General features: G+C 43.4%; 2 protein-coding genes across 2 annotated transcripts in view; both read left to right on the forward strand.

The window, feature by feature from the left end:
• Positions 1 to 2338: 2338 nt before the first annotated feature.
• The window catches only part of LOC105034363 (beta-galactosidase 3), a gene marked incomplete in the record, with an annotated part of 119766 nt that continues 105922 nt past the window's right edge, over positions 2339 to 16182 (forward strand). The window contains 7 exon segments of the mRNA XM_073261571.1: positions 2339 to 2629; positions 2726 to 2821; positions 2931 to 3043; positions 3146 to 3212; positions 3386 to 3478; positions 3852 to 3995; positions 4718 to 4806. Coding sequence (XP_073117672.1) covers positions 2456 to 2629; positions 2726 to 2821; positions 2931 to 3043; positions 3146 to 3212; positions 3386 to 3478; positions 3852 to 3995; positions 4718 to 4806 — 776 coding nt within the window.
• LOC140859630 (uncharacterized) lies at positions 13140 to 16066 on the forward strand. The gene is made up of 3 exons (XM_073261573.1): positions 13140 to 13605; positions 13686 to 14225; positions 14431 to 16066. The coding sequence occupies exons 2-3, from the start codon at positions 13686 to 13688 to the stop codon at positions 15079 to 15081; spliced, it is 1191 nt and encodes a 396-aa protein (XP_073117674.1). The 5' UTR covers positions 13140 to 13605; the 3' UTR covers positions 15082 to 16066.

Below are 16182 nucleotides of genomic sequence, written 5' to 3' on the forward strand. Positions count from 1 at the left end.
TTCATAGTATGCATTTTAAACACAACTCGCCTCTTAACATTCAAGCTTATGCTGACTTGGATTGGGTTAAAAATCCTAAGGATTACATTTTAATCTTTGATTATTTAGTTTATCTTGGTGCCAACCGAATCTTCTGAAGTTTCAAGAAGCAAAAATCTATTGTTCGCTCCTCAACTGATGGTAAATACCGAGCTATTGCCGGTGCCTAATAAATATGTATGGTAATTTTTTATTTAAACACTTTGTTTCCATAGTAAGTTAGGGACTCCATTTTGGAAAGTCAAATTGGATTCGGATCAAATAAAGTTGTCTCTTAACATGAGCTCAATCCAACATGAAATAGTGTCGGCATTTATCAAGCCATCTCAAACCGAATTAGGTTTAAATCCAATTGTATACCCGATCCTCATCCAAATAAATGTACCAAGTTGGGTTAATTCAGGTTAACACAATCTAAGTTTCGTACCCTAAGTTAACACAATGGCAGCCGCGCTCCTACGTGAGTACATAGAATTATGCAGTGGGGGCAAAAAAAATAACAAAAAAACATCGAACCCAAGGTCAGAATACGGCATGTGCTTTCAAGAGACTTCCAAGAATGGCTAAAACTTTTAGGTCCTTTGTAGATTTATGGTAACGCTCTCCTGCATCTTTTTTTGATATTGTGTTCTGCCACCAAATCAAAAATAGGGGAACGAAAAAGAGAGTAGGACTTCCGTATAAAATGTAAAGATAGATCCACGTAATAGCAAAAAAAAGAAAAAATTATGTCACTGTTCTTTCTTCCTTCTTTGTTTGTTTTTTTTTTTTTTTTGGTAGAATCCTTCTTTGTTTGTTTACAGACTGTTTCTATAACGAAAACAGAAAACATAAACATAGGGATTGATCATTGATGTCATGAGATTCTAACGAATTTTCGAGCTTAATTAGTTTAATTTCTTTTAATTCTAGCAAGTGCCTTAACATGAATGAAAATATAGGATTTCACAGAATCTATCACAAAAAGTAAAATTTATTCATTAATCAAGGTGCTTAGTTGTTTTGCCAGAGGCACTGTATGAATTTCACACCTTGGCGTCTCAATTGTATGACATATTTGTTAAGGGAGTCCGCCGAGGCAAGGTGAAATTATCACCGCTTGTCATTTGATTCAGCAAAAGATGTGTGCATTAAAGAGAGGAGAGAAAAGTTATACCTATCTGTTCACATATTCAATTGTGCATAGATCATCTTTTTTTTTATAGAAATAATAAAAAAATATTTTGCATACAATTTTTTACTCATTTTTGATTTTAAATTTGTGAAATTATACTCCACTTAATAACCAAAATACGTATAATTAAATTATGATCCTGTCATTACACATTTTTATTAGCTTAATCAAGGGCCCAAAGTCATATATTTTATCCAGATAAATGATTAATCTTCTTTTGCAATATCTACTATTGGATCACGTTTCACATATATCTCAAAATATTATGAACATTTTTATTTGTTCGTCTGTGTAGATCTCATAGTGGTCATTATACACGCCAGGCATAATCAAGAAGGTGTTCATATCTTATAGATTGTGTATATTAAGCGTGATATATCGTGTTGAATCTTATCTTATTACTTCAAATTCTGGATCAATTAGTTAGTTACTAATATAATATCAGAGGCCACAAGTTTGAATAATCATCAGACCAGGTAAGATGGTTTACTTTGTGATGACCACGTATTATTTTCAGGAACAGAATTTTGTGCAACCACAGCTGCTGCGTAATGTGCACGGATAACTTTCCATACAATCATAGCCGTAGCATGCTAGAACCAATGCCAGACCATCGCTAGATTACCTGCATTTTAGATTTAAATATCAGAAGGAAACGAAATAAAATACATCTGCTTGACGAGCGTCGAACCATTTACTCGTGCTGCTCCGATTCGGCTGCGTGACCACCAGTCTCGAAATCCGTAATCATCTAATAAACAACCTTGCATCTAATAAACAATACACCAGAACAGCTTATCCTCATCCAATAAAACCAGGAAAGCAAGCAACGTAGGCGAAGCCGCCCGCCGCATCCTGCCATCCGTCGCGGTGATCGGGCCCCTTTTTCTCGTGAGGCGAGCGCACCGCAGACCGCGACCATGTGTCGCGACGAACCTTGTTCCGCTTGGAACAATTCCCCTTGGACATCTGACACGAAACAAGTGGTGCCAGGACAATTGTTTCCAACCAAAAGGAGGCAGAGCCCATGGTCCTCTGCCTCATGTGGTGTTTATGGCAGCACGCCTGCTCATTCACAGCTAGCTCACTAACGTGGAGATGTCTGCATACGACTGCACCGACTCTGCTGCCTGCAGTCAAAATCAAACCGCACATTGGCTGTTCCGCGGCTGTCACAGACTTCACCACTCTCCACTCTTAAAAAGACGTCTCCCTCACTCTCCGGTCCAGAGAGCCAAAGCAATGGCGAGATCGAACTTTTTCTCCTTCTCGCCTTCTGTTCTCTTCTTGCTCTTCTTGCTTTTCTCTACGGCGTCGTCGGCCAATGTCACCTACGACCACCGCTCTCTTATTATTGATGGCCAGCGCAAGCTCCTCATCTCCGCCTCCATCCACTACCCTCGCAGCGTTCCTGCCGTGAGCTCCCCTCCCCTCCCCTTCCTTGTTTCCGGTCCATTTCTTCCCCTCTTCTGACCTCTCCTCTCTCGCTTCTTGTTGATCGATTCTTCTCAGATGTGGCCGGGCCTCGTTTCCACTGCCAAGCAGGGCGGCGCCGACGTGATCGAGACCTACGTCTTCTGGAACGGCCACGAGCTCTCTCCAGGCAATGTGAGCGTCCTTCTTCCTGGAACCTTCGCCCAATCCCCTTTCCCTTTTCGCTTCTTCTTCTATATGGAACTCGAAACGAGGCTCTATCTTCTTCTGTCTCTTTTATTAGTACTATTTTGAGGACCGGTTCGACCTGGTGAAGTTCGTGAAGATTGTAAGGGATGCCGGGATGTACATGATCCTCCGCATTGGGCCATTCGTTGCGGCAGAGTGGAATTTTGGGTCTGTATCGAATTATCTTTTATTTTTTATTTTTTTTGCCCCACCCCTTTCTGGTTTGTGCTTGCATTGAGTGGTTGTAGTTGTGGTTTATTGGAGCTGCAGGGGAGTGCCAGTTTGGCTGCATTATGTCCCGGGGACTGTCTTTCGGACGAACAGCGAGCCATTTAAGGTTTGGAAATTTATAAAGTTGTAACCTTTTTTCCTTTTTCCTCGAAACTTTTTTTTTTTTTCCTGGGGTTGGTGGGTTTGTGGGGGGGGGGGGGGGGTGGTGTTGGGGGTTGTGGGGTTTATGGATTTTGGTTGGTCTGATGAAGTGGGATTAGTTTCGTTTTCTGAGTACAGATGCGTATGAAGAGCTTCACAACGTATATAGTGGAGATGATGAAGCGAGAGAAGTTCTTTGCATCACAGGGCGGCCACATCATCTTAGCTCAGGTGACTATGTTCTGGCGATTTATATTCTTTTTGTCCAGTGACTAGTTAATGTGTCTGTTATGGTAATCTCCAAATGCTGACTGTCGATCCTTGATGCCACTTGTCTAGCCACAATGTGTCCTATTAACTCTTCAATTAAACAGACATTCTAATTCCCGTTATCAAGAGATATTGAAAATGCTATAGTTTGTCATGTTGGGCTTCTACATGATGGTTGAGCATGCTTTGCTTCAACTGTCAATAAGAAACATTCTATGCCTCATAAAAATATTGCATTTGGTATGGAGTTCTGTTGTTCCAGCTTATCCCTTCTGATTATCAAAGTTCGATATTAACTGTCATTTGTGTCACAAATCTGTTTTCGTTGTTGCAGATTGAAAATGAATATGGGGACATCGAAAGGGTTTATGGAGATGGGGGGAAGCCATATGCAATGTGGGCCGCGAGTATGGCTCTTTCTCAGAATACTGGTGTACCTTGGATTATGTGTCAACAATATGATGCTCCTGATCCAGTGGTAAGGGGCATCTTTGAACAATCTTCATTTTTTGTATAAAATAGTAGTTGCTATATGCTTCCATGTCAAAAACAGGGTTCTATCTCTTTAGCTGCACTGTTTGTTAAGCATATTCTATTCAAACCGTGCAAGACAGAAACTGCCATCATATACTTCACAATAATAACTACTAATAATTCAGATCTTAAATGAAAATGGTGTAATGCAGTCATTATCCTTGCATGACCCATTTGAGGCCATCATAGAGAGGTGTGGTACAATAATTCCATCATGTTAAATAAGAGGCTGTCAAATTGTTACTTTGTAAGCCTAATTGTCTGTGTATCTGTTATATTCCGAAGTGTGCCAAATTATTGTGTCATGTGGCCGTTTCTTCCTATGACCATACCTGGCTATCATAGATAATAAGAGGTGTGCATAATGATCTTAAGTTTGTATTGGATGAATCCATTTAGGAGATTTTCTTATTTTTCCCTTTAATGAGTTATTTGCTTGCTAAATTAATAAATCCCGATGCTCCGTTTCGCAAAATTAAACTTATAAAATTTACGGCTTTTGGCCATTTATATAGGTATTTATTTTTGTCTGTGCGGGCGTGTGCTTGCATGCATAAATTGCATCCTTTCATATGTGTGTTTTCCAACATGCTTTTTTGGTTGAATGTTCACTATGTTATCTATATGGCGTTGATCTTAAAGTTTTATATTTCATTTTGCTTACAGATCAATACATGTAATTCATTTTACTGTGACCAGTTCACACCAAATTCCCCAAACAAGCCAAAAATTTGGACAGAGAATTGGCCTGGATGGTAATTATATATCTCGAACAGTTATTCTCTTCTTATTAATCGCTTCATTTTTTTTACGAAAAAGGTAGAAGTCCACCCTATTTCTTATTAATCATATTTTGTTAGTTTAGAGTTCAAAATTGTTCTGTTCATAAGCTTATTGCAGTCATCTTGGCAACAAAAAGATAATTTATTATGCTTTACATTATTTTTATTATTATTCTTTTACACATGGGCTTGAATTTGAGAGTTTATAACTTTGTTAAACAGCATAAATTTATTGAAAATAAACATGACCATCGGTTTTGTGAGTAAGAATCATCTTTGGAGACAGGCAGCTGTCGCCATTTCCATCTAAGGTCATAACTTCTATTCGAGATAATCTGGAGAGGAGGTACAAATAAGATCTGGCTATAAGGTAATACTCTTGTTTTAGGTAAGGTAGGCTGTATAACTAGGGTTCCTCTGAGGGGTGACTGACTTGTCAACATAGGTTGATCAGGTTGCCACCAGTTAACATGTTGTTAGAGATAAAAGGAATGGGCAACTAATTTTCCTTCAGAAAAAATGATGCAGATGTTAGGCATAAGGTTGGACTTCCTACTAGGGCTACTTTGCACTTAATATTTACAAGAATTGCATTGTGGAACTCAATTTTTGTGCCGGAGCAAGGACAGTGACAGGCAAGGTTCCTTAAAGGGCAACCTAGGTATCAGGTATAAGGTGTGTGAAACAACATGTTGGTTTGGTTGGTCATACACATTGGTTTCCAAATTTGTTAATAAGTGTTAGTCTTTGCAGGCTTCAAAGTTAAATAGTTACAATGAAGATGCTTAAATACAAGATCGTTAAAGGGCAACCTAGGTATCAGGTATAAGGTGTGTGAAACAACATGTAGGTTTGGTTGGTCATGCACATTGGTTTCCAAATATGTTAATAAGTGTTAGTCTTTGTAGGCTTCAAAGTTAAATAGTTACAATGACAGGTAAGGTTCCTTAAAGGGCAACCTAGGTATCAGGTATAAGGTGTGTGAAACAACATGTAGGTTTGGTTGGTCATACACATTGGTTTCCAAATTTGTTGATAAGTGTTAGTCTTTGTAGGCTTCAAAGTTAAATAGTTACAATGAAGATGCTTAAATACAAGATCCAAAAGAAATGTGGTTTTCTAGTTTCTAGGTTGATTATACTGGTTCCATATAAAGAAAAAGTTGATGTGCTTATTAGCATCATTAACCCATGCAAGTATGCATGTTCATGAATAGCATTCTTTAATGATTCGTGAAAAGAGTATTTGACTTTCCCTTTTGAACTTGCTTTGTTGCTCATGGACCCAATTTTGCTTATATTTCCAAAAAAAGGGCATCCTAGCATATGAGTATTGGAATTCTGGGTTTGGTGCATGCATATGTGTTTCAAAATTTTTATTTTCTAAACACCGTAGTGGAGAATAAGATTAAAATACTTTTAATCTGAATTTTGTATGCATAAAAATATAAAACCACATGGATCTATTTTATATGCTGAAATTGATATATGCTGAAATTCAGATTGTGATCAAATCACATACCTGTTTCACAATTTCTTTCTTCAAAACTAGATCTGGAAGAGACGAGGCTCTCTGTTAGCCGCACAAATATCCGGCCTCTACGAGTATCCACTCAGGATTAGCCTGAAACAACCCTCTATAATTTAAATTTTGATTTTTCAAAATTCAGCCCATTGAATTTGAACGAAGCTTGGATCGCGATCAACACTTGATCTTTCTTCTTGATCTTCTTTTTTTCCTCTTCTCTAGAGTTTTTCCTTGCTATGTGCTACTACCAGATGCTAAAAATCAGCAAGGAAGAGACATCCAAACTCCTCTGGGCGTGGAACTTCTTGGGATGCATGTCCCAAGGAAGGGGTGTATAGAACACCCAAGAGAAGAGAAAGGGAAAGGAAGAGAGTGCGTGGGGAGAGCATTTGGATATGAGGGGCTACTGGTTTTGATGCTCTAGGGACCTTAGGGGAGGTCTCTTTAAATAGGCATAAGGATTGAATCCTATTCAATCTCATAATATAAGTCCTACTTGCATTAGGATTTCTATTAACTTAAGTTATCCAATTTACATTAGGAAGCCTATTAGGCGCCAATTATTGGAGCCCTTGCACTCATAATTAGATATCCTCTTTTACACCCAAAAGACATTCCATATGAAAACCAAAGGCCCTCTAATTAATGGACATGTCCAAATTGATCAAATCAAAATGGCGCCCCATAATATCTATCAAGAAGATTCATAAGGGACTTGCACCCTTGATTTATATGATCCATAATCTTAGACACCGAATAATTAGAGTTTCATGAATCTTATTCATGTAGGTTATTAGCAAGTAATTAAGTTAGAATTATCTTATCAAATAAGTAATCCCAACGGAAAGAGGAATTGAGTCCAACCACGTGCTAGCAAGGTTACCATGAACCCAATGGGTTTTTCTAAACCCAATTGATACTTAATAAGCTCAATTTCTTATTTCAGATCTAATCCTTTTGTTGTGTGGTCCCATAGGTTCAATTCTACTTGGTAGTGAAATATACAATGATTTCTATTATTATATCATTGAAACACTTTTCAATGGATCGGAATAATTTCACTAACTCAGCAAAGATTGTCAATCTGGAGCAATCCTAGTGAGCTCTCACAATCTATCAGTGACATCTAGTAGTATATAGTGACAACTTAGTAAAACTGAAATGAACTTTTAGGTGTAGTTAACGTGTGATTTAGTCCCTTTATCGTGAGTCCAGACTAGATGGCCGGTCATAAATAAATCGTCAAACCTCAACATCAGTCATATGATAGATTGATTAGCTCAAGTCCAGTTGTGACTTCTATGAAAACTCTTTTCCATCAATCACGCTGCTGTGGCTACAGACTCTTGGACTTAGCCTCTCAAATCTCATAGGACTACTCTCTATCAAGGTCGATAAATCCTATCTTGATGCGCACCCCACTTCTACAGTGGATCAACTATCGTCAATATCCACTACAAGGGCTCATTTAGACCCATGTTTATATGTCAATTAAACTCCAGCAATCTTACTGCGAGTAGCAGTACCATCTCAAGTCAAAGGACCAGTCACACAACTATAATATCGAGACAATCACTGACGATTGAATAGAAATCCAAGTGATCTTTCGTATGGTCACACTCAGTGCTAGTTGTTCTTTAATAACCATCCGCACTTGTCGTCCTGTGTGTCTATACAGTAGATTAGAGATCCATATATCCCGAAGGAAGTGATTTGTGCGTCAGTCTATCCGGATCTATCATCGTCCTCATGATGATCCTATGATCAGGAGCATTTAGGAATTAAATACATGTCTCTAATTCTCAACACTTTGAGAATATGTATTGAAACTAATTTTATGGACGATTCAAGGATGCATCACACTTGAATGAAAAAGAAATTACTTTTTATTGATCATATCAATATATTAAGTATAAAATTATGTCTTAAATTTATTACAATGTGTCAGCCATATTGGTTTCTAGGACATATATTTAACAATCTCCTACTTCGACTAAAGTCAATTGACCACAAATTTGAGTCTTATCTTCTCAAGGTGGACTTTCATTTTCGGTTGCTCAACTGCTTAGTCAGCGGGTCTGCCACGTTGTCCGTGGAGTCTACTCTTCGTACCTCGACATGAGGTAGTTGCGTATATCGGTGCTCTGTATATTTAAATTTCTGATGAGACCTTGGCTCCTTAGCAAGGGCTATGGTGTCATTGTCTTTACAGTACTGTGTCATGGTATGATATCCAGTTCTACAACTAACATTAAAATCAGAATTCGTTCTACACATCTATAGCACACTTAGCTTCCATTGATCGATTACTCAGAATTCTTCTAGTAAATCGAACAAGAATACACCCTCGAATCGCAACTCAGAATCACCTCTAAAGATCAAGAATAGATCCTTAGTCCTTCTTAAGTACTTAAGGATGTTCTTCACAGCTATCCAGTGCTCCTTGTCTGGATTCGACTGATACCTGCTTGTGACACTCACAGCGAAGGCAATATCAGGTTGAGTACATAGCATGGTATACATGAGGCTTCCTATTGCCGAAGCACAAGGAATCCTACTCATGCGCTAAATCTCCTCAGATGTAGTCGGACACATCGTCTTGGAGAGATGAATACTATGCCTAAGAGGTAAAATATCTCTTTTAGAATTTTTCATGCTGAATCTCTTCAGCACCTTCTTTATGTACAGCTTTTGTGACAGACTAAGCATCTGTTTAGATCTATCCCTATAGACCTTTATTTCGAGAATATAGGATGCTTCTCCTAGGTCTTTTATGGAGAAATCTTTGAACAACCATCTTTTGATCATGGTCAGCATGGGAATGTCATTCCCAATAAAGAGAATATCATCCACATACAATACGAGGAAGGTGACTGCACTCCCACTGACTCTCTTGTATACACAAGGTTCTTCTTTGTTTTTGATGAAATCAAACGATTTGATTGCCTCATCAAAATGATGGTTCCAACTCCGAGAAGCTCGCTTTAATCCGTATATGGACCTTTACAGCTTGCAGACTCTGTGATCACCATCACCAGATGTGAACCCATAGGCTGCTCCATATAGATATTTTTCTCAAGATATCCATTCAGGAAGGCAGTTTTCACATCTATCTGTCAGATTTCATAATCATAGTAAGTTGCAATAGCAAGCAAAGTACGGATGGATTTCAGCATGGCTATGGGCGAGAAAGTTTTCTGATAGTCAATGTCCTCACGTTGATTATAATTTTTAGCCACAAGCCTAGCTTTATAGGTCTCTACCTTACCATCGGCATCTATCTTTCTTTTATAGATCCATTTACATCCAATAGGTACAATACCTTTAGGTAGATCCACTAAAGTCCAGACTTGGTTCGAGTGCATCGAGTCAATTTCTGACTTCATAGCATCTAATCATTTCTCGAAATCGATGTCAGACATCGCTTCATCAAAGGTATTGGGTCATCACCATGACCTCTATCTCCCATAAGGAATATTTTCTTTACTTCCTCCATAAGCATACCTATGTACCTTTCAGGAGGTCGGAAGACCCTGCTAGATCTACGAAGTGGCAGAGGAACATCAACTACTAGCTCCTAGACTACGGGTTCTTGAGGATCTATAGCTCTAGATTCTTCAGAGATTTCTTCAAGTTCCACTAACCTCCCACTGTCGCCATTCTGGATAAACTGTTTTTTAGGAACACGGCATTTCGACTCACAATCACATTGTGATCTTGTGAAAAGTAGTAGTATCTCATGGATTCTTTTGGATACTGTTGGTGCAAAATTTCGCCGACACCGGAGAAGCTGGAGTCGAGGTGACCGCTGGCGCCGCCGGGACCTGCAAGGGAAGTCTAAACCGGAGTTGGGGGTGCTCTAGCAAGATCCTCCGATGCTCAAGTCAGTACTCTGCCTCAACAGAAATGGAGCACTCAAATAGAATTTTAGCAGAGTTTCGATATAGAATTTTGAGCTTAGAGAATAACGTATCTGGGGGGTCCCTTTTATATACGGAGGAGCGTAACCGCTTGACAGCGACGTCCGTAACTGCCTGGTAGTGGGCCGTTCAGGGTCACGCGGAGTTTGTTGCGGAGAGTAGTGGCGTCAGTGGGCCGTTCAGAGCCACGTGGAGTTTGTTATGGAGAGTGGAGTGGTGTCCGTTGTCGTGACTTGCCAGAGAGTGGTGGGACCACGTGAAATCTGTTACAGAGAGTGGAGTGGGGTAGTGGCCATTGTCGTGACTTGCCATAGAGTTCGGGCCTGTCGGCTGAAGCTCGGCTGGAACGTCTGATGGAGCGGAATGGCTCTCTGTCTCTGCAAGCTGGGAGAAGCTCGGATGTTTCCGAGGTTGTTGATGGGTTAACTGTTGTTGAGTGCGTTGGTGCTACAGACGGAAGTCATCCGCTATAAAAAGCTCGGATAGGAACAACAGGCCAGAATTTGTATGATGTAGAACTCGTCTGAAGACTTGTCTGCTGGAGAGGTCCGGTTGCACAAGGAATCCGGCTGAAAGTCGGCCGATAAAAGAGTCCGAAAGGCGTTGTTGGAGTCCGGTTGGCACTGTTTGAAGGTCGATGGTCGGTCATTGTAGAAATCCGACTGCTGGAGACCGTCTGCTGTAGAAGTTTGTCTGGAACCCATCCACTGTAGAAGTTCGGACGGAGTCCAGTTCTTGTAAAAGTCTGGAGGGAGACCGCTTGTTGTAGAAGCCTCTGCCTACAATAGAAGTTCGGAAGAAATTCACTTACAATAGGGGCTCGGATGAAGGTAGGTTGTCGTGGAAGTTCGGATGAAGACCGGATACTGTAGAAGTTCGGAGTAGACTGCTTGCGGTAGAAGTTCGTCTGGGATCCGGCTCTCGTTGGAGCTCGGGTGAAATTCGGAAGGCGGTCGATCGTCGTAGAAACTTGGATGGAGTCTGGCTATTGCAGAAGTCCTGTTGTTGGGGAAGTTCGGACGTCGACGAAGCTCGAAAGGAGTTCGGAGCAAAATCGATCGTGGCTGGGAGAAGTCTGGAAGAGATTCGGAGAGCAGTTGATCACTGTAGAGAATCGGCTGAAAGTGAAGCTCAGAGAGCGTTTGGAGCAGTCCGATAGATGATTGGAGGAGCTCATGATTGGAGAAGTCCAGATGGCACGATAGGAGTTCGTCTGCTAGAGGAATCTGTAGGACACTGGGAAGGTCGACCGTTGGAGGAGTCCGGATGGTATCATGGAAGCTCGAACAGTCGGGGAGGTTCAGAAAGGCGTCCCACAAAGTCGGAAGCTGGAAGAGCCCTAAGAGGGTCGGCCTCCTACGAACTTCGGCTGGGGTTATTTTATATCCAACACCAGTCCTCCTACTTTCGAGTTCGAGTTTCGAATGAAGGAAGTACAGAGCAATTTTCACAGCCGAAGTTGCCTCCCCCGATTTTCATATCCGGTTGTTTCCAGATATTTTGGTGTTTGGCGCGCTGGTGCCAGAACCTTTTCAAATCAAGGCGATCCGAAAAGATTTTTTCGGAATTCCCGCTGGAGCATTGCTCTAGGTACGGCGCAATAATGGTTCTGCCAGTTGCCACCCGCTTTTAGCCGCCTGCCATGGTGAGTGGGACACGTGGCGGTTGTAGATCGGCCAGAGGAGATCCGCAATCATTGTTGCACTGGACCTCGTCGCTTATTTAAACCCGCCTCTCCCCTTTCAGGGTCTCACTTTGCCTGGAAGTCTCTTCGATCCCTCCTTCCTGAGAATTCCGTTCTTCCTCAGCGTCCTTCTCGGCCTTAGGCGTTCTTCGAGTCGTCCCCATCTCTGCATTCTTCGGACCAACCTAGGTTAGTCCCAGAACTCTCCCCCTATATATTTTTTTTTGCTATTCCTCTTTCGTTGTTTCTCCTTTATATTCTGCCTGTTCGGTTTTCCACGAGCGTTCCGTTTCTTATTTTTTCGGGATTTCTAGGATTTTTGCTTGATTCAAAATGTCCCCCAACACTTCCTCCTCTAGCAGCTTTAGGAGTCCGTCCGTTCCATCCCCCCAAAATCTCAGTTCTGTAGATGAACCTCGTCCGGTCTTTGTATCAGATACCATTCCCAGCACTCTGACTCCGGAGGAACTCTCACTGGTTAGGATTCAGTACGGGGTTCCTCCGGAGTACGAGCTGGAGCTTCTTGGGCCGATTGGCCGGGCTAGCGCTCCTCCCCCGGCTGCTTCTGGTTATACCAAGAAGCTTTCCGCACCGGGCTTCGACTTCCGCTTCCACCTTTTGTTATTGCTTTCTTTCGCTTCTTGAACATTTCTTTAGTTTCTGTAGCGTCGAACTCTTTTAGATTTCTGATAGGATTTCTTTCCCTCTGTAGTTTACTTGAAGTTCGGCCAACCCTTTCTTTGTTTAAGAATTTTTATACCTTCAAGCGTCATCCCTCGGCAAAGGACTGGTGGTACTTCTCCCCTCAGTTCGGTAGAAAGGGATTGCTGAAAGGTGCTCCCTCTTCTATCCACAACTGGAAGGAGAGGTACTTCTACGTCCGATGTCCGACCTTGGAGTTGGGGTTGCCTCCCTGGGGCTCCCTGAGGGATTCCGTCCGCCGGGCTTCTAACCTGGGACAGGACGATCTTGAAGCCTTCAATAAACTCGAGGCTTATCCAGCTCCTCTTCTCTCTAACCTCCTGAAGGAACAACTCTTGTTCAACGTCGGCCTAAGCCCTCTAAACCCTGTCGGTATTGTTATATATATATACATCATTTTTTTTTTTGTCGTTCGCTGCTTCTTTCTTCTTGTTCTTTTGTTAAGCTGCGTCGATCCTCATTCATTGCAGATATGGATGCTGACGCGGCTCGAATGCTAGCCCAGGGTCTCAAGACCCACAAAAGGAAAGGCGCAACATCCTCGGGGGTGGCGAAGAGGGCAAGGGCAGAAGAGACCGGCCCGGCCGTGCCTGCCCAGGCGGCCGTTGCCATCGATGCTTCCTCCGACGTCGAGCCCGCAGTCCCCCGGGCCTCTTCAAGGAGCTCTCCGGTCGAGGTTCCCGCTCCAGAGGCCCGACCGAGGAGGCACCAGGGGCCAAACAGAGAAGGAGAAAGAAGACGTTGGCCCGCAAGAGCCGCGGCAGCAGGGCGGCCATTGAGGGGGCCGATGGCTCTGAAGAAGATCTGGGGGAGAATCCCTTCACCAATAGGGATCTAATAAAGGAATTGGTCGACGGGTGCATCCTGCCCGAGGTCGTCAGCAGGATCGTCCATGCCGACCCTGAGCAGCGGGTCTGGGACTCTCTGGAGTCCTTCGAGGTAGATCAATTCACTCCTTTCTGCCTCTTTACTTTACCTACCTTTCGGCTTTTATATTGATTCCTTGGCCGCTCTTGCAGATGGGACACCAGCTCATCGTCAACATCGAGGCGATGAATGATGCTAGGAAGGAGGCCGCCCAAGCGGAGGAAGGTCGCCTGGCCGAGGCCGCCCGCCTCGAGGAGAAGATTGCTGAAGTTGCGAGTCTCCAAGAGGCGCTGCAGAAGGAGGGGCAGGCCTTGGCAGACTTGAGGGCCACTTTGGAGGAGGAGAGAAAGAAAGCAGAGACCGAGGTCTCCGAGTTGAAGGCGCAGATCCCGACTCTGGTCTTGGAGGCAATGGTCCGGGCAGTGGAGGAATTCAAAACCTCCTCCAAGATGAGGGATCTGAAGGTCGAGTTCGGCCAGGCCGCCTTCATCAAGGGCTTCGAACTTTGCCAAGAGAAGGTGGTCGGAAAGTTTCTCGAGCTGGACCTCAGCTTTCTGGATGAGGCGTCCGATGGCGAGGCCGGGCCCTCTGAAGCTACTGCCGGTCTTCCTCCAGCCGGGACTTCCTCGACTGCCGCGGCTGCCGCGACTGATCTTCCGGGGGCGCCGAGCTCCTCCACTTCTGCCCCAGAGGTCCGAAACCTCTAATTTTATATTCTTTTCTTCTCTTTTTTTTTTTTGGCAATTTTTTCTCGTTCTCTTGTACTTAAGAACTATGTAATCAATGAAACGGATTCTCCTTTATAGAGAGCTCCTTTGCCTTACTCTGCCTTCTTTTTCTTCTCTTTTGTTTTCTGGCACTAATTTGTGTTGTGGTGCTCTTGTCCTCCAACGACAGTGTCCTGTCGAAGCTCTTCCCCTAACACAGGGGATTCCCATGAAGTTGATGATCCGGGACCTCAGAAGGAAAGTTCGTCACTTGACGAAGAAATCAAAGAAGCTGGATGACGAACTTCACCGGCTAAGGAAGAGCCATTCGGAAGTCACTGCGGAGGCTACTTGCTTTCGGGACGTCCACAAAAAGGGTTTAATGGACTACATCCGGAGGAAGGCTGATTTCATGACGGAGCTTGAGGAACTCCGAAAACGTGCCAGCGACCAATCTTGGACTCAGGCTTCCAAAATCAGCTCCCTTGAAGTCGAGCTGGCGGCTGCACGGGAGAAGATCGATCAGTTGGAAGGGAGCTCGTCCTGGCTCGCAACTCAGGCCGACCGCGATCAAGACTGGTCGAAGAAGTTTTCCAATCTTCAAAAACAGTTGCAGGACACCGAGGTGAACTACAACGCCTACCGAGTCGGCAGGTGCGGGCAAGTAGAGGACTACCGAAGGAAGCTCAAGACGGTGACCGACGAAGTTGCCTGCCTTCGGAGGCAGCTGTCTGAGAGAGTCCAGTCCGCCTCTGCACAAGACTCCGACGAGCTCCGCTCCTTGAGGGGGACCATGGAAGAACTGTCTGTGGCCCTTGGGCAGAAGAAGGCCGAACTGTAGTGGCTGAAGATTCAACTGGCTTACGAGCAGCAGTTGGTCAAGGATGTCGAGGCGGAGTCCGAAGTTCTGAGAAAGAGGCTTCGGGAGTCTGAGGGCGAGAGTCGGCGGTTCCACCAGATGTATCGGGAGATGCTGTTAAAAAAGAAAGAACTGGAAGAAGAAGTCGAAAACTTAAAGCAATCCTCGATGATGGTTGGAATCGAGAGTTCGAAGTCTGAAGAAGCCGAGCTTCCTTAGAGCTTCTTTACTTTTTATTCTATGTATTCTTTTCTTTTCTTGTCATTTTTCTTTTTGGGCCTTCAAAGGCTTTGTAATGTACACTTCGCTAATGAAATGAAAAGAAAATTTTTCATTATCTTGTCCATTTTTGTATTAAGTTGTCGTTTACCAAATTGTTTTGTCTTTTGTCTTGTTCGATGTCGACGTTGTTTGAAGATTCCTGGTCGTCGCCGTGTTGATTCGCTCTTTTTGTTCATGATCGTAGGCCTTTTCGAGGCCATTTGAGTTTGTCGCTCCCTCCCGGTGCTCGAACTTGGGGGCCCGAACTTCTCGTTACCTTGAGGAAGTCGATTTTTCCTCGGCCTGTGTTGAGTTCCCTCTTAGAGACTGGGGGTTTTTGATAAGAGTCTCCTTCCTCGTTGAGACGAGATCCCTTGTGTCTTTGATGTAGTTTGTTTTTCCCTTATCACTGGTGTAGTTCGTCGCTTTCCCTTTTATCTCCCTTTCTTTTTTGTATTTGGACGAGGGTTTTTCCTTTGCTCTTAACGGGGTTGTAGGGATGTAGAGGAGCCGTTGAGGAGGCTTTTCTCCTCATCCGGTCTTGAACGATCAGGTCTTTGTTTGTGTCAGGACGAGGTTCTCCTCCTGTTCCCGACACAGTCAATTTCAGCTCATGCTAGGACGAGGTTTTCCTCCTATTCCTAACAGGGCTGTGGGGGCACGTAAGGGCCGTTGCAAAGGGTCTCTCCCCCCATCCGGTCTCTAAATAACCAGACTTTCGACCTTGCTCATGTTAGGACGAGGTTCTCCTCCTGATCCTAACAAAATTGTGGGGGCACATAAGGGCCGTTGTAAGGGCCTCTCCCTCCTATCCGGTCTTTA

This window comes from Elaeis guineensis, chromosome 8, assembly GCF_000442705.2.
Source record: "Elaeis guineensis isolate ETL-2024a chromosome 8, EG11, whole genome shotgun sequence".
NCBI classification, from domain to species: domain Eukaryota; kingdom Viridiplantae; phylum Streptophyta; class Magnoliopsida; order Arecales; family Arecaceae; genus Elaeis; species Elaeis guineensis.